Source organism: Pezoporus wallicus, unplaced genomic scaffold, assembly GCF_028554395.1.
Source record: "Pezoporus wallicus isolate ANWC-B61680 ecotype Strahan unplaced genomic scaffold, APGP_CSIRO_Pwel_v1 contig_8341, whole genome shotgun sequence".
NCBI lineage: Eukaryota > Metazoa > Chordata > Aves > Psittaciformes > Psittacidae > Pezoporus > Pezoporus wallicus.
Window position 1 is genome coordinate 289,928 of NW_026638083.1, and position 21,171 is coordinate 311,098.

Here is a 21,171-nt window from a genome sequence, read left to right on the forward strand (position 1 = left end):
ATAATTTGATTACACATGAAAGAAATGTTTAGTGTAGTTCCTTTTGAAAACCTAATTGTCTTAAATACTGCATGTTCAATTCAGTCTTTACACCCAAAGAAGCGGCCCCCTCTCCGTGGCAGCCTCACTATCTGTCAGTATTAACCATGTGAATAGTTTGTCCTGAGCAGCTTCACAAGCAGAGAGGAGGAAGATTTTGTTCCCTAGAGTTAGCCTGGTAAAATTGTCTCTTCCTTGCAGTCACGTACCTCTTAATTTGGGACCTTGGGCTCCCGGGGTTGGGTGGTATCTGGGGTCTGGGGCTGCTGGTAGAGATGATGTGAAAATTGAGAATCTAGTTTATCAGAAGGAAAGGACTGGGGTCAGGTTTAGCAGAAGAAAGATGGGAGATAACATCTTCTCAGGATCCGGTCTTTGCTCTATTGAAACGCAAGAGCAATATTAGTGTGAGGAAGACCAGGTACCTGGGAAGGGTGTGGGTATTGTCAGGGTGTTCCAAACAGTTCCTCCATACTTATATTCCCATTCTTCTAAATTCTGGAAGGACATTTCTGTTCAGCTTTTCCTTTTCTTGTAAAACAAGAAAACAGTTTTACAAACGTCAACAGTTTTCTGTTCCTGAGGACAGTAAAAGCCGATCTTTAAATCTTGATGTATATCTACAATAGCACTGCTGTGCCCCGTTCTGTGCTTGCTGCTGTTGGCTGGGTGCGGAGCCGTCCATCCGTCTGTCAGCTGCTGCCCTCTCCTGTCCAGCCGCCAGCCTGGACTGGGGCTGGTTCCTGCTGGGAACACGGGACCCTTCAGTGACACAGCAGTGTCAAACAGCACGTTGGGGGCTGGCAATGAGCATGGAGCGGGGTGAGCCCCTCTGCACATGGAGCTGGGTTGGGGTCCTGTCTCATTGAGGGCACAGCAGTGCTCCAGCATAGCACATTTCCTAAGCCCCAAGGGCTAGATACTTGTTGATGTTTTCTCTCTTCCCATGGAATACATGCATTTCTCTGTGCTCGGAGCCAGCCCTGGTTGCAACAGGGATGCTCCTACCTCTGCTCAGTGTTGCCTTTATGCCCCGCTCAGGGCTGGGTTCTGGGCTGTTGTAACATGCTGCCTCTGCTGCCAAGTCCCACCAAAGTGCAGGAGGCACAAAGGAGTCCGGTAGTTCACAGGCAGGATTTGTCCCATGTTCCTAATGATCTAATCCAGCTCATTAGCAATTGCAGTCATAGCAGTGTGCTTGGTGCAGGTACAGAATCTGCAGCATTAGTAATGAAGTTTTTTATAGTTATAATAACAAACCCTGGTCTGTTGTTGTGATTAAAACCACCAGTAACTGCAGCAAACCAGTGTAGCTGCGTGACTGCTATTTATGTAAGTCAGCTGTAAAATAATCTTATGGCTTTTCAGTTTACCTCTTTAGCGCACAAAACTATTCCTGCTTCTTCAGATCCAGGAGATGTTCTCTGCCTTTCCACCTCTGTGCCTCTCATCTGTTCCTGTGTCCTGCTGAACATCTCAGGTTTGGGTGAAGATATTTCTGCTTGTCTGTGCACTCGCTGTTGCTGATGGGCTGTGCTGGATCTATAGGTGGGAAATGCCAGGATAAAGCCCCACTGCTGCACCTGGGGTGCTTTCAGTGAATTCTATGCCTGAATATTGTTCTTGTGGGAGAAACAAGGGGCTGCAGAAGGACACGAGGAGAGTGCAAGGGTCAGATGTAGCCCTGGGCTTGCTGTTGCCCTGGCCCTGCAGGTGTTTGGGGTGCTCTGGGGCTGTCACTGATTATAGGAACCCAACTCAAGGACTTCCCCATGTTTTCCAGAATGATCTGATGCTGCGTGAATGGGTTTGGGTTACTGGGTGAATCCCAGAAGGGGATATAGTCATCCCATAGAAGGGAAGCACTTTCTGCAAAGGGTTTAGAATGGAGCTCGATTGCCTGTTCATAGAAATGTAAAGCTTCTTCCTTTGCAATTCTCCTTTCTTGTACTTGCCCACTAAGGCAGTAAAACCATATACTTCTCAGGCCTGCAATCCCATTTGTTTTCCTTTTTTCCTCTGAAGGCGACCTCTCTAAGGAGCCCTTAACCTCCCCCCCCTGCTTTTCCCTCTGTTGTACAGAGCTGGCCTCCAATGTTTGTCACCCATCAAGCAAGACGCAATGAAATGCTTCTTGCAAGCTGTTCAATAGCCTGGGATGGCAAAGTCAGTAGCCAAGCAAATGAAAGCATAAATAGATAAAACTGGAAATTGGTGGAAGGATTCATTTTGCACAACGACAAAGCAAACTAATAAGATGGAGGAAAATGCTTAAATTTATGTGCAGCAAGTGATTACCTTCACCAGGATTATTAACATCACATTCCTGATGTGTTTAATGCTGGGAGCAGAGGAATGACCCGCACCCGTTATTAAACCACTATCAGAAGTCAGGAGGATGTTTATTATCATTTCTTGCAGCTCCTTCCATAGCCTCTCTAAACAATTTTAATTTTATTTTTATTTTCTCTGAAATATCTGTATATGTGGATGGAGGGAAATAGATTTGGGGGGGAAAGTATGTGCTGTGTTTACCTGGAACCATTTCTCTCACTGCAGTGGCTGACAGTGGTAACGTCCGCAGTCCTGAGGCCGCTGAGATCTGTTAACCTGAGTTTAGAACATTTATTCTTCTACATTTGCAAACCAGCTTGGTTCTGGTGTGCAGGCACTGGGTGTCATTCCCCAGCTGTGGGGCTCCTGTGCATGTGGGGCTGTTCCTGGGAGAGCTGAACCACACGGGCTTGGGAGTGTTGGGCTGGAAAATGGAGGTGCTGCCACTGGCACTGTGAAATAAAAACAAATCCAGGATTCCGGTGTTTCCTTGGGTGCTGTTTGTTGCTTGAAATCAAACTGAGTTAGTATTTAAATTTGGTTTGGGGCAAGCTCACTGATGTGGAGGCAGCTTTTGGTTGAGCTGCCTTCAGCACCGAGATGGGCTCGGTTTTGTTATCCACAGCCTGGACTTTGTTCGTGCCACAAAGGGGCCGATGTCTCAAACTGCGTCCGCACAACAGAGCCCCGATTGTCATGAAAATGGGCAAAGCCTCGCTAGAGCTGGAGAATTATGGAACAGTGGCTGAGGGTGAGGAAGGGCTGCCCCGTCCTGGGTCCACATGGGCCAGATCTGGCTGCTTTGTCTGGCACCACAGTTCACTGTGGGCAAACTGCAGTGAAATGTTGTGGTTTTCCTGTCCTCACCTGCATGCAAGTGACCACACTGGTAATGGATGAGCCAATGCCTGGCATGCTCTGGAGATCTTCCTCCATCCTCCTGTTGCTCCCTGTGCCCGTCCCTTATGGCATAACATCAAGGCAACAAATCAGGCAGCATCACTTGTCCAGTTTTTGTCCGTGGTTTTGGCTTTTACTGCTATGAACTGGTCTTATTCTAAAACTTTAGATGTCACCTATAATGCTGTCAGCTTTTTCTATCTGGGGTATGAACTGGTTGATTCAGGCTAAAATAAAGACCAGGCACTTGATTTTTCCTTTTCCCAGCCTTGCTGTAAGGCTATTTGGTTCAGACAAGAGAATTAATTTTTCTTGCCTCTTTGTCTGCCCTCTGTCCATTCCCAGTCTGGCTTCTTATTTTACAGAATAGTTCCAGATCTGTGCAGGTTTTTTCCACCCCTAAGGATTTATTATGGACAAACTGTGACGTGTATTTAAATGCGAGTTTTGAGTTGATTTGGAAGATTTGGGTTGGTTGTTTGGCCACATATCCTTTTTCCCAGCCAGGTTTTGTCAATAACTGCAGTAGATTCTGCATTAGCAGGGTTGGGTGGTTTTGGTGTATCTCTGTTTTGAATCCCAGCAGCAGTTGTGTGAGTAACTTCGAGTCAGTGTGTTATCCTGAGGTGAAGTTGCTCTGTTTCAGATCTCTGTGTCCACATCACACTGCTGTGTTGCAAAATCAGTGCTCTGCATTCTGGTCACACTTCTCCGAGGGGTGCCGGGAGCAAGCAGAGTGCTCACATGGGATGAAGAATGCAGAGCCTTGGGAGCAGGCACAATTGCAAACAGCTGTGTCAATAATGCGGCCAGGGGACCGCTTACCTTGGCCATGCGCAGCGTCACCGGCTTCTCACACAGTCCTGCTTTGGTAACCTCCAGAGGGAAAAAAGAGAGGTCAATCTGAAGAGCACGTCAAGGACCGACACAGCAGCTTTACATATTGACAGCATAAGCAAACTGGAGACCTGGCCCAGTGAAGGACTGGTTTGTGACGGCTCATTCCTGCATTGCACACCTGCTCCTGCAGGATTCATAGAATAACAGAATCATGGAATGGTTTCTGTTGGAAGGGACCTCAAAGCTCATTCAGTTCCAGCCCCCTGCCACGAACAGGGACACCTTCCACTGGAGCAGGTTGCTCCAAGCCCTGTCCAGCCTGTCCAGGAGGATGCTCCTGAGCTCTGCTCTTGCATGCACATGGTGTTACTTGTGTTGCTGGATGTCACCAGAAAGCAATAAAATTTCAGGCTTGGGATCGGGTGAAATATGACCTCCTTTGTTGCCTCTGTGCCTTGTTTGGTTTAAGTCAGCCATTTCCCAGAGCATGTTGAGCCTCAGGATGAGGAATAGAAGTAGAATGTGGCTTTTGAATGGAGTCAGTGCATTCATCTGGAGGACAGGTTGAACTGGGCATTGGCAGAAATGTTTCTGGGCAATCCCATTTATGCCTTTGGCGTGGTGAGCATTGGTTTGGGCTTGGTCAAACACAGCGGACCACTGGGACAAGTTATTGGGCATCTCATGTTTGCAGTACTAATGACATGTGAACTGAACAATATCCAAGGCTGTGTTCATCCCCAGAGGAGAATGAAGGAGCAGAAGAACTTCATGAAAATACTCACTAGTGCAGAGAAACCTGTGGCTGTATCTGATGGAGAGCTCACCATCACCAGTGCCACCATGGAGGTCCCTGTTTTGAGGGAGGCAGCTAAGTCAGCTGGTGTTGGGCATGGCTGGGGGAATGCTGGAACAGGATGTGCTCCTGCTTGTATCGTCACAGACAAAGCACATGTGTTCTCCTGGTGAGGGAGCTGTGGTGAGCATCCATCTGCGCTGGCATCTGGAGGCAGGCAGCTCTGCCTGGGGCTGCTTGTGTTTGCTTATTGTAACGCTGGACTGCATTTCAGTCATGATTGCAGCCAAGCGTATGGTTTTGGCCGATAGTTGTTATCAGCTTAAAGAAATAGTTGGTAATATTTGGTAATTGAGCAGGACGCTGAGCTCTCCAATCTAGGTCATGCATTGCTGAGAAGGGATGGACCAGGTGATCCCTGAGGTCCCTTCCAGCCTGGGATTCTAGGAGTCAGGGGCAATTGGTGGGCGGCATGGTGCCTTCCCTCGCCTGCACTGGGAGACCCCCCTGCAGTCCTGTGTTCAGCCCTGAGGCAATAGCACAAGAGGGACGTGGAGCTCTTGGAGCAAGTCCAGAGGAGGCCATGGAGATGCTGTGAGGGCTGGAGCAGCTCTGCTCTGGAGCCAGGCTGAGAGAGCTGGGCTGGGTCAGCCTGCAGAAGAGAAGGCTCCTGAAGGGGAGACCTTAGAGCAGCTCCAGTGCCTAAAGGGGCTCCAGGAAACCTGGAGAGGGGCTTTGGGCAAGGGCCTGTAGGGACAGGCCAAGGGGAATGGCTTGAACCTGCCAGAGGGGAGACTGAGATGAGCTCTTAGGCAGAAGCTCTTCCCTGTGAGGGTGCTGAGGCGCTGGCACAGGGTGCCCAGAGAAGCTGTGGCTGCCCCATCCCTGGCAGTGTTCAAGGCCAGGTTGGACACAGGGGCTTGGAGCAAGCTGCTCTAGTGGAAGGGGTCCCTGCCGGTGGCAGGGGTTGGAACTGGATGAGCTTTAAGGTCCCTTCCAACCCGAGCCATTCCAAGATCCCATTTTCTCCTGCCGGGGTGCCCGAGGTACCAGTTTAACCCCGGGTCTCTCAGCCACGGAAGGGTCCCGGCGCTGTGCCCGGTGCCCGTCCTGCGGCGGTGCCTCCGCTCGAGGCAGCCCCTCGTTACCCCCCTCCCGCAGGGGCGCGGCGGGGCTGACATCACTGCTCGTTAGCATAGGCCCGGCCCGCGGTCGGCGGCGATGGCCGAGCCGGGCTGCCCGCCCGCCCGCGCCGCTGCCCCGCTCCCCGCCGCTGCCCCGCTCCCCGCCGCGCCGCCGCCATGAGGCGGCCCTAGCAGCGCGGCGCCGGGGGGATGAAGCGGGACTCGACCTGCATGGAAGGTGAGCGGGGCCGGGCCCAGGGGCGCCGGCCTTTGTTCGGGCGGCGGCCGCCGGGGGTGCGCGGCCGGAGGGGGAGGCCGGGGCCGGGCCTTGGAGCTGCCGCAGCCGTGAGGGGGCTTTCCCCCCTTTTCTCTCCGTGTTCTGCGAGCTGCGGGGGAATGCGAGCGCGGATTATGTGGTTAAAAACGAAGGGGAAAATGGGGGTATTAGTTTGTTTTATGGGTTAATTTGTTTATATTTTAAACTTCCTAATCGCTCTGACCATCTGGAAGAGCTTTTTTTAGTATCGTTAATTATTGATAGCATCGGGGTCATGCAGGCACTTGATAACGCAGCTCATCTCTCCAGGGACTAGCACTAGTTCACTGATATTTTACAGCGTTTCTTCCCCCCGCGCTGTGTTTGGAGACAGTGGCAAAGCTCTCCTCCGGGGTCAGGACGGGATGCTGAAGGGAAGCACGTTGCTGTTCGGGTAGCACATCCTGAAAAGTCATTATTTTCAGCCGTGCCGAGGCCCTGCCTCCCTGTGGGCAGGGGCTGCTGCCTTTGGTGGCGATGGGTTAATCTTGGGTTTTCTTCATTGTGCATCATTCTCAGTCGATCGTTGCACGTCGATAACTTCAGTGAGTCCAAGGCGGTTATTTTGAGTCAATTTTTAATCTTGTTGCTTTGTAATGTATCAATGTGCAGACTATAGAGGCTAAGGCAGGGCTCGATTCCGAGCGTGTGGCCGTGCTGGAGCGAGGGCAAGGGGACCCTGCAAAAAGCTTTCATTTTCTGGCATTGGGTTTAGGGACAGTTGATCACTCGGGAGAGCGGCTGCGAGCTCGGAGCAGATCCATAGATGGAGCAAGCATGGGTCGGGATGCAGGGAGACCCTCGTGCCCCTCGCAGCAGCTCCAGCCGATGGGGGCACATTTTGGTGCAGTGGCTTTTGTTCCAAACTCTTTGTGCAACAACCGGTTGGAGCGAAGGATCAGGCCCGTCCATTCTCCCTGTGCCACACAATGGAGCGGGATAAGGACCTCCGAGGCCTGCACTGGGTCCCATGGGACACGGGTGCTGTGGGGCGCAGGGCTGGGTGTTGGGGTGAGGGGGAGAAGCAGGGACAGGGGCTCCCAGCCTGGCCGGGAGAAGTTGCATTTCACAGATGAGTTTTTGATATGCAAATGGTGATTGGTCCCAGCCCCGGGAAGGGAAGGGTGACGGGTTTCATCAGCTGCACACTCTTGATTTATACCTACCCGAAAAAGAGCAGCCAATGGTTTCTCTTGTTTTTCATGGGGGTTTTCATTTGACTGAACTCTTCCCTGGCAAAAACAAACCCAGTGTGGAATAAGACTGTGAGTTTTGCATTTAATCACTGGAAAGGGAGAGCAGAGCTGGGATGCACTCGGCCGTTCCTCTGTTGCAGCATTTCTCCTCTTTTCAGTACTTGGTTGGTGCTTTTTTAAATGTTTCCGTAAATAGAACATCTTTTTACAGTGCAGAGAGTAAGGTTGGAGGCAGCCTTTCCTTCCCCTTCTCTTTTTTATCTTAAAGGACTTGAGGAGGCTTGTCCATTTAAATTAACCTTTATCCCAGCTGGGCACACAAATGTTTTTGTTTTAGTTCACAGAGGGTTAATTTTATTCAGGCTCCCACCATGGCTGGCCTGAGCCGGGGCAGCACAATCTGCTCTTTAAGCCCAAGCAGGATGCTGGTGCCTTTGCCCACATCCAGCGTGGGGCTGGGACCCCCCATCTGTGGGGTCCATGGGGGAGCAGGAGCAGGATGCTCCAGCCCATTGTGCACCCAGCCGTGGGCTCGGCTGCCGAGGTCGCTGCTGTCCTGGGGAGGGGCTGCTGAACAGAAAATTTAATCCCTGTGTTCATCGATTATAAGTTAAAGAAAAGCCCCTTAAGCAAAAAAAGCCCAGTTTTGGGGTTGGGCTTGTTTGGACAATGCAGCACTCGGCAGCAAGGGGGGAGTTACACCAATTCTGCCTTGAATTTATCAAGATGATTTACTTGAAACTAAAAATTGACACTGAAAAAATTTGTTAGGGAAGATAAGGGGAAAAGAAACCTTAACATGCTTGTTTGTGCTCGAGGCATCATCAGAGGCCAGTGAGGTTTGGGTAGGATTTAAGTAACACATGTGTGAGATCTCCCCCTTCTGCTCCCCCTCTTCAAACAGCTGGTATTCAGCAGCTTGAGATTTAGACCCAGCTAAAGGGTACTGCAGGGCCTGTGGGATAGGGCCAGTTAATCAGGAAGCAAATAACCGATACACAGTTGAAAAGATGTTAAATATATGAATGAATTCGTAGTGCTGAGTGTGGTCTGAGAACCTTTTTTCAGCTATGAAAGATTTTCTTAGCTGTAAATCCTGTTCTGGGGTAGAAATGGGGGAAGTTCTGCAAACTGCAGCTTTGCAGTGGGACCAAATCCCAGCTTGGAGAGTTTGGGTCAGGGTTTGTGCCTTCCCTTTTGGCCTCACTCTAGGAAATAAAGGCTTTGTCTCTGCTCCATTATAAAGCACCGATACTACGAGCCACACAAGCTGGCTGCACAGGCACACAGTCCGATTTCCAAGGAGAAATACCAGGGAGCTGTGGTTGCTGTACAGTTTTAAACTGCATCTGCAGGGGTGGGTGCGATCCTTCTCACAGCCGTGGGGGACCACGGAGATGAAGCATCTGGTTCCCTCCAGGAATGCCGCTGTGCTGCCCGCCAGTGCTAGGAACACCACAGGTGCTTCCTGGTAGCCTGCTCGGGGTGTTTATCCACAGGAGCCGTACAGGTGGGAGCGGTGATGGAGGTTTGCTGGGGGCTGGATGCATGTCCTGATACTTTACTTGATTTGCTGGATATTTTACATGCTCTTTCATGCACTCAAGAATTCCTGCACTTTCGTGTTTTCTGTGCGTGTCTTTGCCTTGGCTTCGGCAGGTTTCAAAGGTATTTCCTTTTGGAAATTCATAGGAATTTTTTTCTGAAAATTACCAAAACTATTCATTTCACTGAGGGGGAAAAAGCAAGACTTAAAAAACAAGCGAGCTGCTTCTACTGTTTCCCTTATAAAACATAGACAAGGAGCGATTTCTTTTCTGTGACTCTTATATAACATCATAATATTCTTGGGAGAGCTTGCATTGTATTAAAATGTGGTATGAAACCTACCATGACCCCTGCAAACAATGCAGCCTTTAATGTGGCTTCGGGGAGGGGTTAGCGAGGGAGTAACCATAAAAATCTTCAGGGTTCAAGATGAGGTTGAGATTTTTTGTGAGTGCTTTTGTCGTAGCAGCAACTGTTTGATTTAGTGGCCCCTGCTACAATGGCTTGTGAGAACAAAGCCCGAATATCCCATGTATGAGTTCGTTAAATGTAAGCCCCGTCAGGAAGATTGGGGAAGGAGCTTCCTCCGCCTTCTCTCTGAAATAAAACACGTGCAAAAGGTATTTGTAAAAACTTCTTAGCAATTGCTTTGTTTCCTGATCTACGTTGTTGTGTGTGGAAATCAGTGAGAGGTACCAGAGACAGAGAAGGGAGGGTTTATTTGCTTTAAAATCATGATACTTCCTATGTGTTTTGATATTCTAGTGAAATTTCAAGGTTAAGGGAGTTCAGAGCACCCCCGGCACAAAATCGCTTTAAATTTGCCTGAGCTTTACCGTTTCTGTGAAGTTTGGCTGTGATTCTGCCCCGGCTCTCCCACCGATTGCCTACATAAGGCGCTTGCATTAAGTAGGGTGAAAAACAGCAAAGGTCAGGAGCCAGCAAACCCGTGGACCACAGGGGGAACGTCCTGGGCCTGGTCATGGTTCCTACAGGATTTTTTAGACCTCTGAAAGCCTCAGGCTTTCCATAGGTGATTATTTTTTACCTGCCACTTCAGTGTGAGGGGTGGTTTACTGTGTGTACGGGCAGCTCTGTAGTCCCTGGAGGTCCGTGTCTTTGTTCACAGTGCGTGCTGCTGTTCTACCGTGCATTTTAATCTGGAAACACCCCCAGTTAACAGTTTCTGCAGGGAGACCTGTGTGGTTCTTGTGGATGGGGCCATTCACACCACCTCGCCCTCACCCTACTAGCAGGTAGATGGAGATGGTGAGAGAAGGATTCTGATTCCTCCTCACTTTAACCATCCAGGCTTCCCTGTTTGCCAGGCAGTGGCCCTATTCTTCCCACAACAAAAAGCTGTGCCTGGAAATGAGCCCTCATTTACATCCTCAGCCATCAGCATGCTGGGGTGAGGAGGGAGCCCTGCGACCCACCATGGGATGTGATCCGCTGCGGACTGCAGTGCTGGGGTTTGATGCTGCAGCCATCCCCAGCGTCCTCCTCTGCCTTTTCCATGTGTGCAAACCGGTATTTTCATGGTTCCCCAGCTCCAGCCCAGCTTGTCGGGCCATGGCACAACATGCCCAGCGGCCAGCACGGACACTGCTGCTGACCTCGGGATCCCCCAGTGCCTGCGATTTATGGCACTGCTGTTGGGAGCAGGGGGAGGGCCAGGAGTTAAGCTGGGGCTGAGCTAAAACCCTTGCAGATAGAGGACTCTTCTGTCCTAGGCTAATCCCCTTGGCCCCCTCCCAGTGTTTATCAGATAGCTGAAGGTAGAGATTATGCCCTTGGTGACTACAAAGTCATGTTTAGCTGCCTCCCTTCAGCAAGATGCTCCGATAGCCTCAGCCCTGATCTGTGCCAGCATTCCTTTGGGGCTGCCTTAATCACATACCTGAGGTTGTCTGTCCTGTAAAACGGAATGTTTTAGTGTGGTGGTGACAGCATGAATGTTTTTCAGTTAAAGTTGGAGTTCCCTTCATTCATCCCTTTATTGTAAGGTTTTACAGCAGTTGCAGTGGAACTTGCAGAAAAGTGAAAATCTGCATGCTGTGCAGTAGCAAACCTTTTAAATATAACACAGATTGGTTGTGGTTTCTCCTGGGTTTAAACTGTGGAGGAACTTGCTCATGAATGAGAGAGCAGCTGGTCTGCATGTTTACTTGGTTTGTGTAACTGAAAACTGGTTTCATTTCTGATCCTGATAGCTCATTTGTTTCTGTTGCTTTCCCAGGTAGTAAGAAGCTGTGTACTGGTTTCTCAGGTCGCTACCACGACTGCTTCATGGTGTCTCCCCCAAGCACTGCCATGTACTCCTGATTTCCCTGTTATTAATTTGATTGTAGCTATGATGTGAGCTCCTGCCCCAGAGGAGTTTCTCTGCAGTGGTTTGGACACAGAGGAATTGTGTGCAGCACAGCTTGTGTCCACAAGGCAGGCTCTGGGAAGCATATGCTCCTAAGCAGCTTGCCTTTAACTACATGTGCTTAAATACACATATCATACAAACTCCAGGGAGAAAGGACAGGACTCAAGTTAAACTTTGGGTACCAAGGCTCGTGTGGAGACCTATGTGCAGCATCCATCCCCAGGGAGCTGCAGAGAACTGTTGTCACCTCCTGGGTCCTGCTCTAGCTGTGAGTGTTTCTGCCTGTTGGAGATTGCACAGTTGTGTGCTCAGGCCAAGAAATACTGGAAACAATCTAATTTAACCATCACCCACAGGAAATGCTCGACTGAGTGGAAGACAGAAGTGGGGTTCCTCGAATCCCATTGCTCTAAACCAAAGCAATGTCCTTTCTGTTGCTCAGTCCCATCACCTTGCTCAGCCAGGTTGATCTGTTTATCTGGGTAACGTTTATGTGACGTTTAAGAAAGCAGCCCCATGAAGTACGCTGCAGGTTGGTGTGTAACCCTGCACACACTTCAATAGCGCCTGTCTTCAAAGTGCAGCTCTGTTTGTATCTGCTGGGATACTAATGGGTTAAAACACTGGGGCAGGGAAGGCAGATTGTCCTGGTGTGTGAGGGGTTAAGCTGCTTGCCTGTGCTAAACATCTGCTACAGAAAAAGCTGCTGGTGCAACTTGCTGGCATTATTTTAAGTGTAGCTGCCTGTTGATGTGAAGTGAGGTTTAGGCCTCCCTATGCACATGAGTGAGGATCCATCTGGGTTCTCTTCTGCCATCATGTACTTTTTCCTTTGTGTTTGACACCCGTGTGTGTGTGTGTGGAGCCCACTGCTTGCTCACAGGTTCTCGCTGAGCTGTGCATCATTCCTGCTCTGGCTCTCAAGCAATGTTAAAGTCAGAAGATACTGAATTTAATGTGACAGCTCCTGTTGCTCGGTGTCCTCAGTTTTCATTTTTAGCCATCAAAGCCTTCCAAAGGTTTGGAAAAGGAACAGTAAAATCACGTCACTGTATGATTGTTTCTGTAGTAACATTCACTCGGGCTCTGGATGGTGATGTCTGTCGTGAGGCTTTTGCTGGCGCAGCCGGAGCTGCAGGAAGAAGCAGGGACGTGCTTGCCCCAGGAATACCCAAGGTGTCACAGCATTTTGTGTGCACTGGTGTCTGCCAGGCACAATTTCTGTATTTGCACACCCTGGCCTGTGCAGCTGAGGCAGGGCTCTTCATACCCTGTTTCTCCTCAACGTTCATGTCAACAACAGCATGAAGTTCAATGAGGGCTGCTGGGGAGAGCCACGTTGTCACCCCTGCTCCAAGCATCCAGTCACAGTGCTGGGAGGGTGAGAAATGGAGCTTCCCCTTGCAGCCATGTGCTGCTGTTCTCTGGTGCTGTGCCATGGGTCTGCAGGAACCTGACAGTGACTGCTGCTTCATCAAACTGGCCTAACACAAACTCAAGGGGTTTCCTACTGAGTGTCCACAGTGGGTGCCAGCACCACTGGGCACCAAGCGCAATGCCCAGAGAAAAAACCTGTATGTTGGGAGTAAACTTCTGGGGCAGCACAGCATGCTTGTGCCATGATGATGAGAAAACAGCATCCATTTCTTTACTCTCCTCTCTACTCTTTGTTAAGGGAATCCATAAGGTGTGTCAGGGAAGCCACATTTGGCCCCAGGGTGACAGGGTTTGACCTGCTGCCCATGGAGGTAGAAAACCCTGATCCGTGGCAGAAGCAGGCATTGGCAGCAGTGTGGCCTCTTATGGCTGCAGTGTGTGCTCCTCACAATCTAAACAGCACCTTGTTTCCCAAACTAAGGGTGGTGAGGAGCCTTTACTCCTCACCAGAGGCACAGAGTCAGTACCTATGGCCAGGCTGGCGAGACTGGTGTTTTGTGCCATGCTCAGCTTTGGGAACACCTATCCAGGCAGGCCACAGAGTGCCTTTTGCAGTCCCCTCAGGAGAGTCTCCGATCACTCAGTGAAACTGTTCTGTTGACCACAAAGCCTTTCCTCTTCTCTTGCAGATGAGCGGGTGGATCAGCGAACCTGCCTGATCTGCGGGGACAGAGCGACGGGGCTGCACTATGGGATCATCTCCTGCGAGGGCTGCAAGGGGTTCTTCAAAAGGAGCATCTGCAACAAGCGGGTTTACAGATGCAGTCGGGACAAGAACTGCGTCATGTCACGCAAACAGCGCAACAGATGCCAGTACTGCCGCCTGCTCAAATGCCTCCAGATGGGGATGAACCGGAAAGGTAAAGAACACTGGGCTTTTTATAGGGGAAGGTACAGGCTGGGGCCTGTGTTAGCAATGTGAGCTGCCCAGGCTCAGCTGCCTTTCTGTATTACAGTTCTGCCTCTCAAATTCTGGACAAGAAAAAGAGAAGCTTCAGCAAAATTATACATGCATAAAAAAATTCTTCCTGAAGTACTTCGTTACTGTATTGGAGGAAAAATCTGTATGAATTGAAAACATGTATAAATATTTGGAGGACTGATCGTTGTGATCCCTTTTTTCAGGGAAGGTGATTTACTGTCCTTTCTAACATCTGACCTTGCATTTTCCCTGATTGAAATGGTCACTATTTTTACCTCAATATATTAATGTGGCAAAAATCAGTGCATTTAAATAGACTTTTAAAATGCCAAGACATCTGAGTCAGATTTACCTGTTTATTGTGTGAGCTTCGACCTGCAGCTGCTCCACAGCGATGAGGGTCTTCACTTACCACCTTTCTCTGGTTGATGAGGCACAGTGGCGTGGGGCTGGGAATGCCAAAGGTGGTTTTGCCACGTACGAGGTCACTGGGGAGCAGATGTGATCTGGGATAGGGACAGCCACCCCTTAGTCCCCATGTGTACAGACTGATGAAATGCTACAGTATCATCTTCAGGATGGAAAATCTTTATTAGCTCAGAAATTAGTAATAAAAAATAGACTGGAATAGACTCTTCACTCCAATCTGTTGGTGTTTTAATCTCGGGAATTGTTACCCATTGAAGGCAGAGATTTGTTGATTTAATGGCAACTCACAGGAGCTGGAGCAGGAGTGGGTGCTGCCGTAGCTCAGTAGCTGGTTGTGCTCCTTCTTCCCCTCCTGGATGAGCAGGTGGGGTGGTGAGAGGGACCACTAAACAAAGGTGTCATCTCATGTTTTTTAAATGCAGCTATCGATGCCTTCAGTGTCATCCTTCTTGTGAAAGCCGCCTGTCAAAAGCACTAAAACTTCCATCAATTTACTGCAAATCCGCCAGGATCTTTCTCAGGAAGGGTGTCTTGGGGCTGAGATGGAAAGCTTATCTCCTGACCGCTTTGATTACAAATGATTTCTGGGAGTTCCACTTGCTGGGGACCACAGCTGAGCTCCCGGTGATGAGAGCTCAGCTCAGGGCGGCCAGAACCTGTTCGTGTGTCCTAAGGGTCTGCAGCGTGAACTGCTCCGCGCCTCCGGATCTTGCCACTTGGGGGGCGCTGTTTGGGGTTTTATAAGCCCCATCGCTCGCTGCCCGCTCCCTGCCCCCGCTGCCGTGTCCGGTACCGGCAGCAGGCTCCCCGGTGTCTGCAGGCGCAGCTCACCCGCGGGGGCAGAGCGCCACCTGCTGGCCCGGTGACCACACTGCTTCCCTCTCCTTTCCTCCGATAGCACTTGGGAATCGAAAGATCCGGACAATTTCTATCCATTGCTCATAATGCCGTTAGCTGAGAAGCTTTATGGATCACAATTAGCGATAAAATAGCTTGGAAAAGTAGAGAAATTCTCCCCCAAATTGGAAAACAGTTACTGTAGTTCCATTATGTTAGAAAAAAACCCTAAAGGGAGTAACAGAGAGGTAACTGGGACAGCTCAGTTTTGTATCAGACCCTTTTCTTTCCATGAGAAACTAATGGGTTTTTGGAAAAAACTTGCATAGAACAGCCATGTTTGTTAAAAAGACCTTGTTGTCTTGCTGTATCTTAAAGAGATTTGTGTGTTATAAAAGGTAACTGCAGTCGGTTTCTCTCCTGTGTTTGTGGCTTCTCCAGTTTGCTTACTGAATGCTGCCTGGCATTTTAAATAAAACTACTTGCTGTTGCATGGAGGTGAGAGAGTTTGTGATAGAAGGATTGAAACTGCAGTGCTGATCTCGTAACGTTGTTGGAAGGTGCCACAGCGATGGTTGTAAATCATCAGACACTTTGTAGTGATGTGCATTGATTGACGAGGGGGTTGTGATGCAGGAAAACACAGTTTAGGTGCAAGTGGAGGTGTGTGTAGCTCTGCCTTGCTGCGATTGCATTAGCTGAGTGTGTGTAATCCCTGAGCTGCAAGCACAGACGAGGATGATTTGAGCTGAGGGTATCTAAAATCAAGCAACAGACAAATTTTTCCTTACATTTTGTGTCATTTTCTGCTTCAGGAGGGCCTCCTGCAGCCCTGTGTGCCAAGCAGGGCCAGGCCAGCTGGCAGCAGCAAGGTCACCATGCAGCTGGGGAGAGCCTCCTGCCAAGTCTGGCCAGGTCACGGTGGGAAAGAGATTGGGACCTGATAAACAGCTGTACCTGGCCTGGGAGAGGCAGCACACCAGGAGCAGGGCTGGTGCTCGAGTGCTGTCAGCTTCTGCAGAGCTGCTCTGCCAATAAAGTTAAAAGCAGATGGAAAAGGAAGGTGGAGAAGCATCTCCAGGTTAATCCCCTTAATTGGACTTTGTTGAAGTTCCTTGGAAATTGTTTAAAGAGCTTTAAAAATTCAGCTGCTCTATTGAGAAACTGGGCTGCCCTTCTGAAATGAAACTGCAGAGCTCGGGCTAGTAACTGGAATGCTCAGTGACAGCTTTGTGTGCAGCTGGCTAGGTAAAATCTCCCCTTCATTTGCTGTGACAGCTGTAGAGATCTGACTCTCTGAAGTGACAGCAGTGTTAGTAGTTACCACTGAGGTGCTTTATCTCTGTGTTGCTGCAGCACTGGTTCATGCCTCCCTGGGTGGAGTCTGGCTCATGGTGGTTCACTGCGGGCAGTGCAGTTAGAAAGGCCGGCATTCACATGTACTTTTCTAGCTGTTGTGGGCATTCACTGGGTTATCTCCAGGGTGAAGCAGGGTTGCTTTCCATGTGCCATTTTTCAAATTATGCTGGAATTAATTGTGTTAAAGAATTGCTATTCCTGCATTACCTGTCACTCATGGATCACCCGAAAAAGTAAACTCCCTGTGTAATGCTTGTAGCTCCATCGATGTGTTTATGCTGTTAGGGTGAGGACCATGACGTGTACAGCTCGATCTCTCCAGTGCCCTGGAAAGCACTGGAGGTTTCTATGTAAACTGCTTTGATGAACAAAATGAATCTTTTAAGGCATAAAGATTTTTTCCTCAAAACAGTAGATACCTTCTTGTGTACTTCTGGAATACCCAACAGAAGCATTCCTCACCAAGAACTGAACAGTAGCCTTCTTCACCTAGGTTTGCTTGTTTTCTTTCAGCAATCAGAGAAGATGGCATGCCAGGAGGCAGAAACAAAAGCATTGGACCTGTCCAGGTGAGCATGTCCAGCTGTTTCTTCATGGTTCCCTTCAGCTTTTACTCTCTTGCCCTTGGCACACAGCTCTCTTGCGGTGGTGGGCTCGGACTGTGGCAGCACCTTGGGATGATCTGATTGAGCCTTTCTCAGCCATGCTGTGCCTCCTGCTGGCATAGCAGGGCTTTGGCTCTCCGCGAGCATTAGAAATACATCATGAACTGTAGATTTGTAAATAAAGCTCCGTGCTTGCTTGTCCCCGCAGCAGTCCCAGGTGCCTGTGTGGATTCACGGGCAGGCTCGAGGTGCTCTGTCCTTTGTGAGCTGCACAAGGACAGCTCCACAGCTCCCAGTAAATCTCAGGGGCTGCCTGCTGCAATTCCTTCAGTTGTTGCAAGCGGGGCACCCGGTAAATGTCTCACTGATTGATGGCACAGCTTGTCTGGAGATGTCTTGTAAAGCACGAGGTAATTCAGCCCAACAGCTTGTACTGTACATATGAGAAATGATGGCCATTTCCAGCTTGCTTCTGGAAAAGAGGTCTTTTAGGACTTTACTATTTATTTTAATAAAATAGAAATAACACTGAAAGCATTTTCTGTGGCTCTGTGTGCCTGTGGAAAGACTGGTCACCCCAGCCCAAAACCAGGCCATGAGAAGCCACGCAACCAGACCCACTGCTTGTTCAGTTAGATCCTTCATAGCAGACTGAGAGAAAGGCAAGAATCAGATAGTGCCTGTGGTCAGCATCAGAGAGAGCCTAGCTCAAACAGTAAAAAAGTCTCTGTAACGACAGAGCATTCCTGCTGTTTGCAAACATGATATTTATAACAGCATTAGATCCTGGTTAAAGCTGAAGAACAAACATTTCATTTCTGGCCAGGTAACGATTTTTAGTGCCTCTGTGAGCAATGTTTGGCTCTTGAAAATGATGTTCAGAGTGCATGGCACTGTCTTGCAGCATGTTAACTCAAGGTCTTTCCATATTATGTGACAGCCTCGCAAAGGGACATACAGACATACACAGAATTGAGAAAGCCCCACAACTTTTATGTTACATTTATCCCACTACTCGTGCAATGTTTCTCCAGTTTATACTTCAGTGATCTGATTTTTTATTTTTTAGTCTATTTTAGCTTCACATATATTACTCTCCAATACTTGTTTTAAGTATTAGATACTTGATTCCTTTGAGTGCCACCGGGTTCTTCTCTGGGGAAAAATAGTGAACAGTGATCCCCTGAAAGTGTTTTCCTGGCTAATTTTGTACATGTCACCTTGCCTCTCTCAATTGCTTTATCAAACCAGAGCCTACCCCACTTTCTGTTTGCCTTTACCTCTGCCTCTACTGAGTGATGTTCCCAATGAACTGGCCTCAATTACTCCCAGGTTTTTCACTGTGTGACAGCCGCTGATTTACAGCTTGTTGCTGTGTGTGTTTGACATCTTTTCATTTGTCCATTCCTGCCTACTATGTTTTTGCCACTTAAATTGTTCTGCTGGAGGTCACCACAATTAGCTGTAAATAGAATTTTTCATGTATGTTGTTAAATGTAAAGGAATGGCAAAACATTTCTCCTGGTATTGGGGTGATTTCATCTCTGTTGGATGTGACCCTACGGTCAAGGTGTTTGCATACAGAGCTTCTGTCTTGTTCTTTCTCTCAGCTGAAGTAACCATAATGATCCTGTGCTTGACAGATATCAGAGGAAGAGATTGAGAGAATTATGTCTGGGCAAGAATTTGAGGGAGAAGCAAACATGTCATGGAGCAACAACGGAGACAGTGACCATAGTTCCCCTGGGAATGGAGTTTCTGAGAGCAACCAGCCTTCACCTGTTTCTACTCCATCTTCAAGGTGGGAATGACTCCTGGAAGAATTCCTTATGGCAGTAATCTTGACTGCCTTTCCCTGATTCTTACATCTCTAATTGTGTTTTAAGACAGCCACTGGATTGAAGAGAATTGAACTGGGAGGTGAAACCCTCATGAGCAAATGTAAAAGAAGGCAAAAAAAGAAATCTTATTTAAAATATGTCTCTTGTATCAGTAGTCTTTTCTGCAGGTCATGGGAGCTTGGTTACCTTTCACTGCTCATTCTGAATAAGCTTTTTCTGCACTGTTCTCAGATTTTGAACATAAATTACTCCATTTAGGTGACTAATTGATGCTGTTATATTAACGTCAGTTACTGTTAGTGCCAGCCTCCTGATGCAGCCTTCAATTGTAAACACAGCGAGCATCTCAGACTTGCATTCCATCTGCTTTCAGTTGCATCTTAACCTGGGAGATATTTGTGTTCACTGCTTGCATAAATACTTAGTTTACAATCCCAAATTCTAGCCTTTAAGGAAGCTGGGGTGGAAATGCTTTGTTAATCTGAATGGCTGCTCATGGAGCCAGGCTCAACATGAGGCAAATGTAAGTCGTTTGGTCTGCACACTAAATTATTCCCAGTGAAAGTTTAAATACAGAGGCATTTCCCATTCTGTTTTCTTTCCATATTTTTATTAACATTTCTGATGGAGCTAGATACAACCTTTTAATGGATTGGGTGGAATCTGGGGGGTATATTAAAAAGCTTTTCCTTTTCCAGTAGGTCCGTGGAGCTGAATGGATTCGCTGCGCTCAGGGATCAATATATCGGGACACCGGTGTCCACGCACTATCAGTACCTCCCGCACCTTTTTAGCTATTCTGCTCACTCGGCTCTGATGCCCCCCCAGACACGCAGCCTGGACCCCCAGTCCCACAGTCTTATCAATCAGTTGGTGTCAGCGGAGGACCTGGAGCCACTCGGCACGCCGATGCTCATTGAAGACGGGTGAGTGTGCACGGTGTGAGTGCAAGAGGCTGCCCAGAGCTGCGTGCTCCTGGATGTCCTTTTGATCTGGCCCTCTCTGCCTGCACCCACAGGCGCTGCTGACAGCGAGGGGGCTGCTGGGTGCATGTGTTCACAGTTTGATCAGCACAGGGAGCACATCCCCTGGGAAAAGATGTAACTGCAGTGCAAGCAGCAAACCAGACCCCAACCTGTGCATGTCCTGTGCCCTTGCCTGGGGCTGGAGATGGCATGCACAGACCTTTTGTGGGGTTCCAGGCCGCATGGCCGGGCTGAGGCTGCGCAGGAGTGGAGTTCGATGGGTTTCAGCCCTGAGACTGCATTAGCTGTACAGAATGCCTAGTAGTAAGCACGGTAGCTGGCAAAATACACATAGGTGGAAAAAAGCTGGGTATTCTGTAGTGAGAGCTGCAGGGCTCTCTGAGGCTGGGTGCTGGTGGGCTGGGTGACCCCAGCAGTTGGGGTGGCTCCTCTCGCATCCCTCAGCCGGTCAGGATCGGTGCTGACCATCAGAGCTCCTGCAACACCCTGGGAACTGGCACATTGGGCACTTGGACGTGAATTCCTGTGGGGTTTTGACTTGCTTTTCAGGTGCCTGGTGAAATGATGTCATTCAATGTTTTTAATGGATTTTATGCCTTCATGTTAACTGTGCCTGCAGGTATAAAGTGACTCAGGCAGAGCTGTTTGCGTTGTTGTGTCGTCTGGCGGATGAATTGCTTTTCAGGCAGATTGCTTGGATCAAGAAGCTGCCGTTCTTCTGTGAACTCTCCATCAAGGACTATACCTGCCTGCTCAGCTCTACATGGCAGGAGCTCATCCTGCTCTCCTCGCTGACTGTTTACAGCAAGCAGATCTTTGGTGACCTTGCAGACGTCACCTCCAAGTATTCTCCTTCTGATGATGAGCTGCACAGGTGAGATATCAGGCTGAGTCTGTGGGTAAGGGAGTGAGATCTAGAGCTGAAGGAGATGGTGGGTGCCCTGTGACCAATTTGCCACCTCTCCCAGGACAGGTCACTTCACCTGCAGCTGTTTTCCTTTTCAGTTTTTTTAGGGAACAGATGTTCCAGGCTTAGAAAATATGCCATGGTTAGTCAGTATTGAGTCAAAACTTCCTTCTGCAGGGAAAGGTACATGAAGCTGTTTGAATTTCCTGCACCAATGCTGTTGTCCACCAGCACAGCCCAATGAACTGTCTTTTTCATGAGGAGAGTAAAACTAACCAACACTTTGGGTAACCCTGAGTTTCGGGACAGAAAGTCTTATTTAAAAACCCTTTGGATGTGTAGAAAGGTTGTTCTCAAAGCTGGTTATCTGCATCATCAAAG

At 49.0% G+C, this 21,171-nt stretch overlaps 1 protein-coding gene across 5 annotated transcripts in view; it reads left to right on the forward strand.

Moving 5' to 3' along the window:
- NR6A1 (nuclear receptor subfamily 6 group A member 1) overlaps positions 1 to 21,171 on the forward strand; it is an 80,765-nt gene that overhangs the window by 48,985 nt on the left and 10,609 nt on the right. For 2 of the 5 annotated variants that reach the window (XM_057408979.1, XM_057408981.1), the window contains 5 exons: positions 13,534 to 13,764; positions 16,965 to 17,020; positions 18,700 to 18,857; positions 19,596 to 19,823; positions 20,503 to 20,757. In XM_057408979.1, the coding sequence (XP_057264962.1) occupies positions 13,534 to 13,764; positions 16,965 to 17,020; positions 18,700 to 18,857; positions 19,596 to 19,823; positions 20,503 to 20,757 (928 nt within the window). Of the gene's footprint in view, positions 1 to 6,174; positions 6,272 to 13,533; positions 13,765 to 16,964; positions 17,021 to 18,699; positions 18,858 to 19,595; positions 19,824 to 20,502; positions 20,758 to 21,171 lie in introns of those variants that run through there. The other 3 variants (XM_057408984.1, XM_057408980.1, XM_057408982.1) reach the window with 3 other exon arrangements.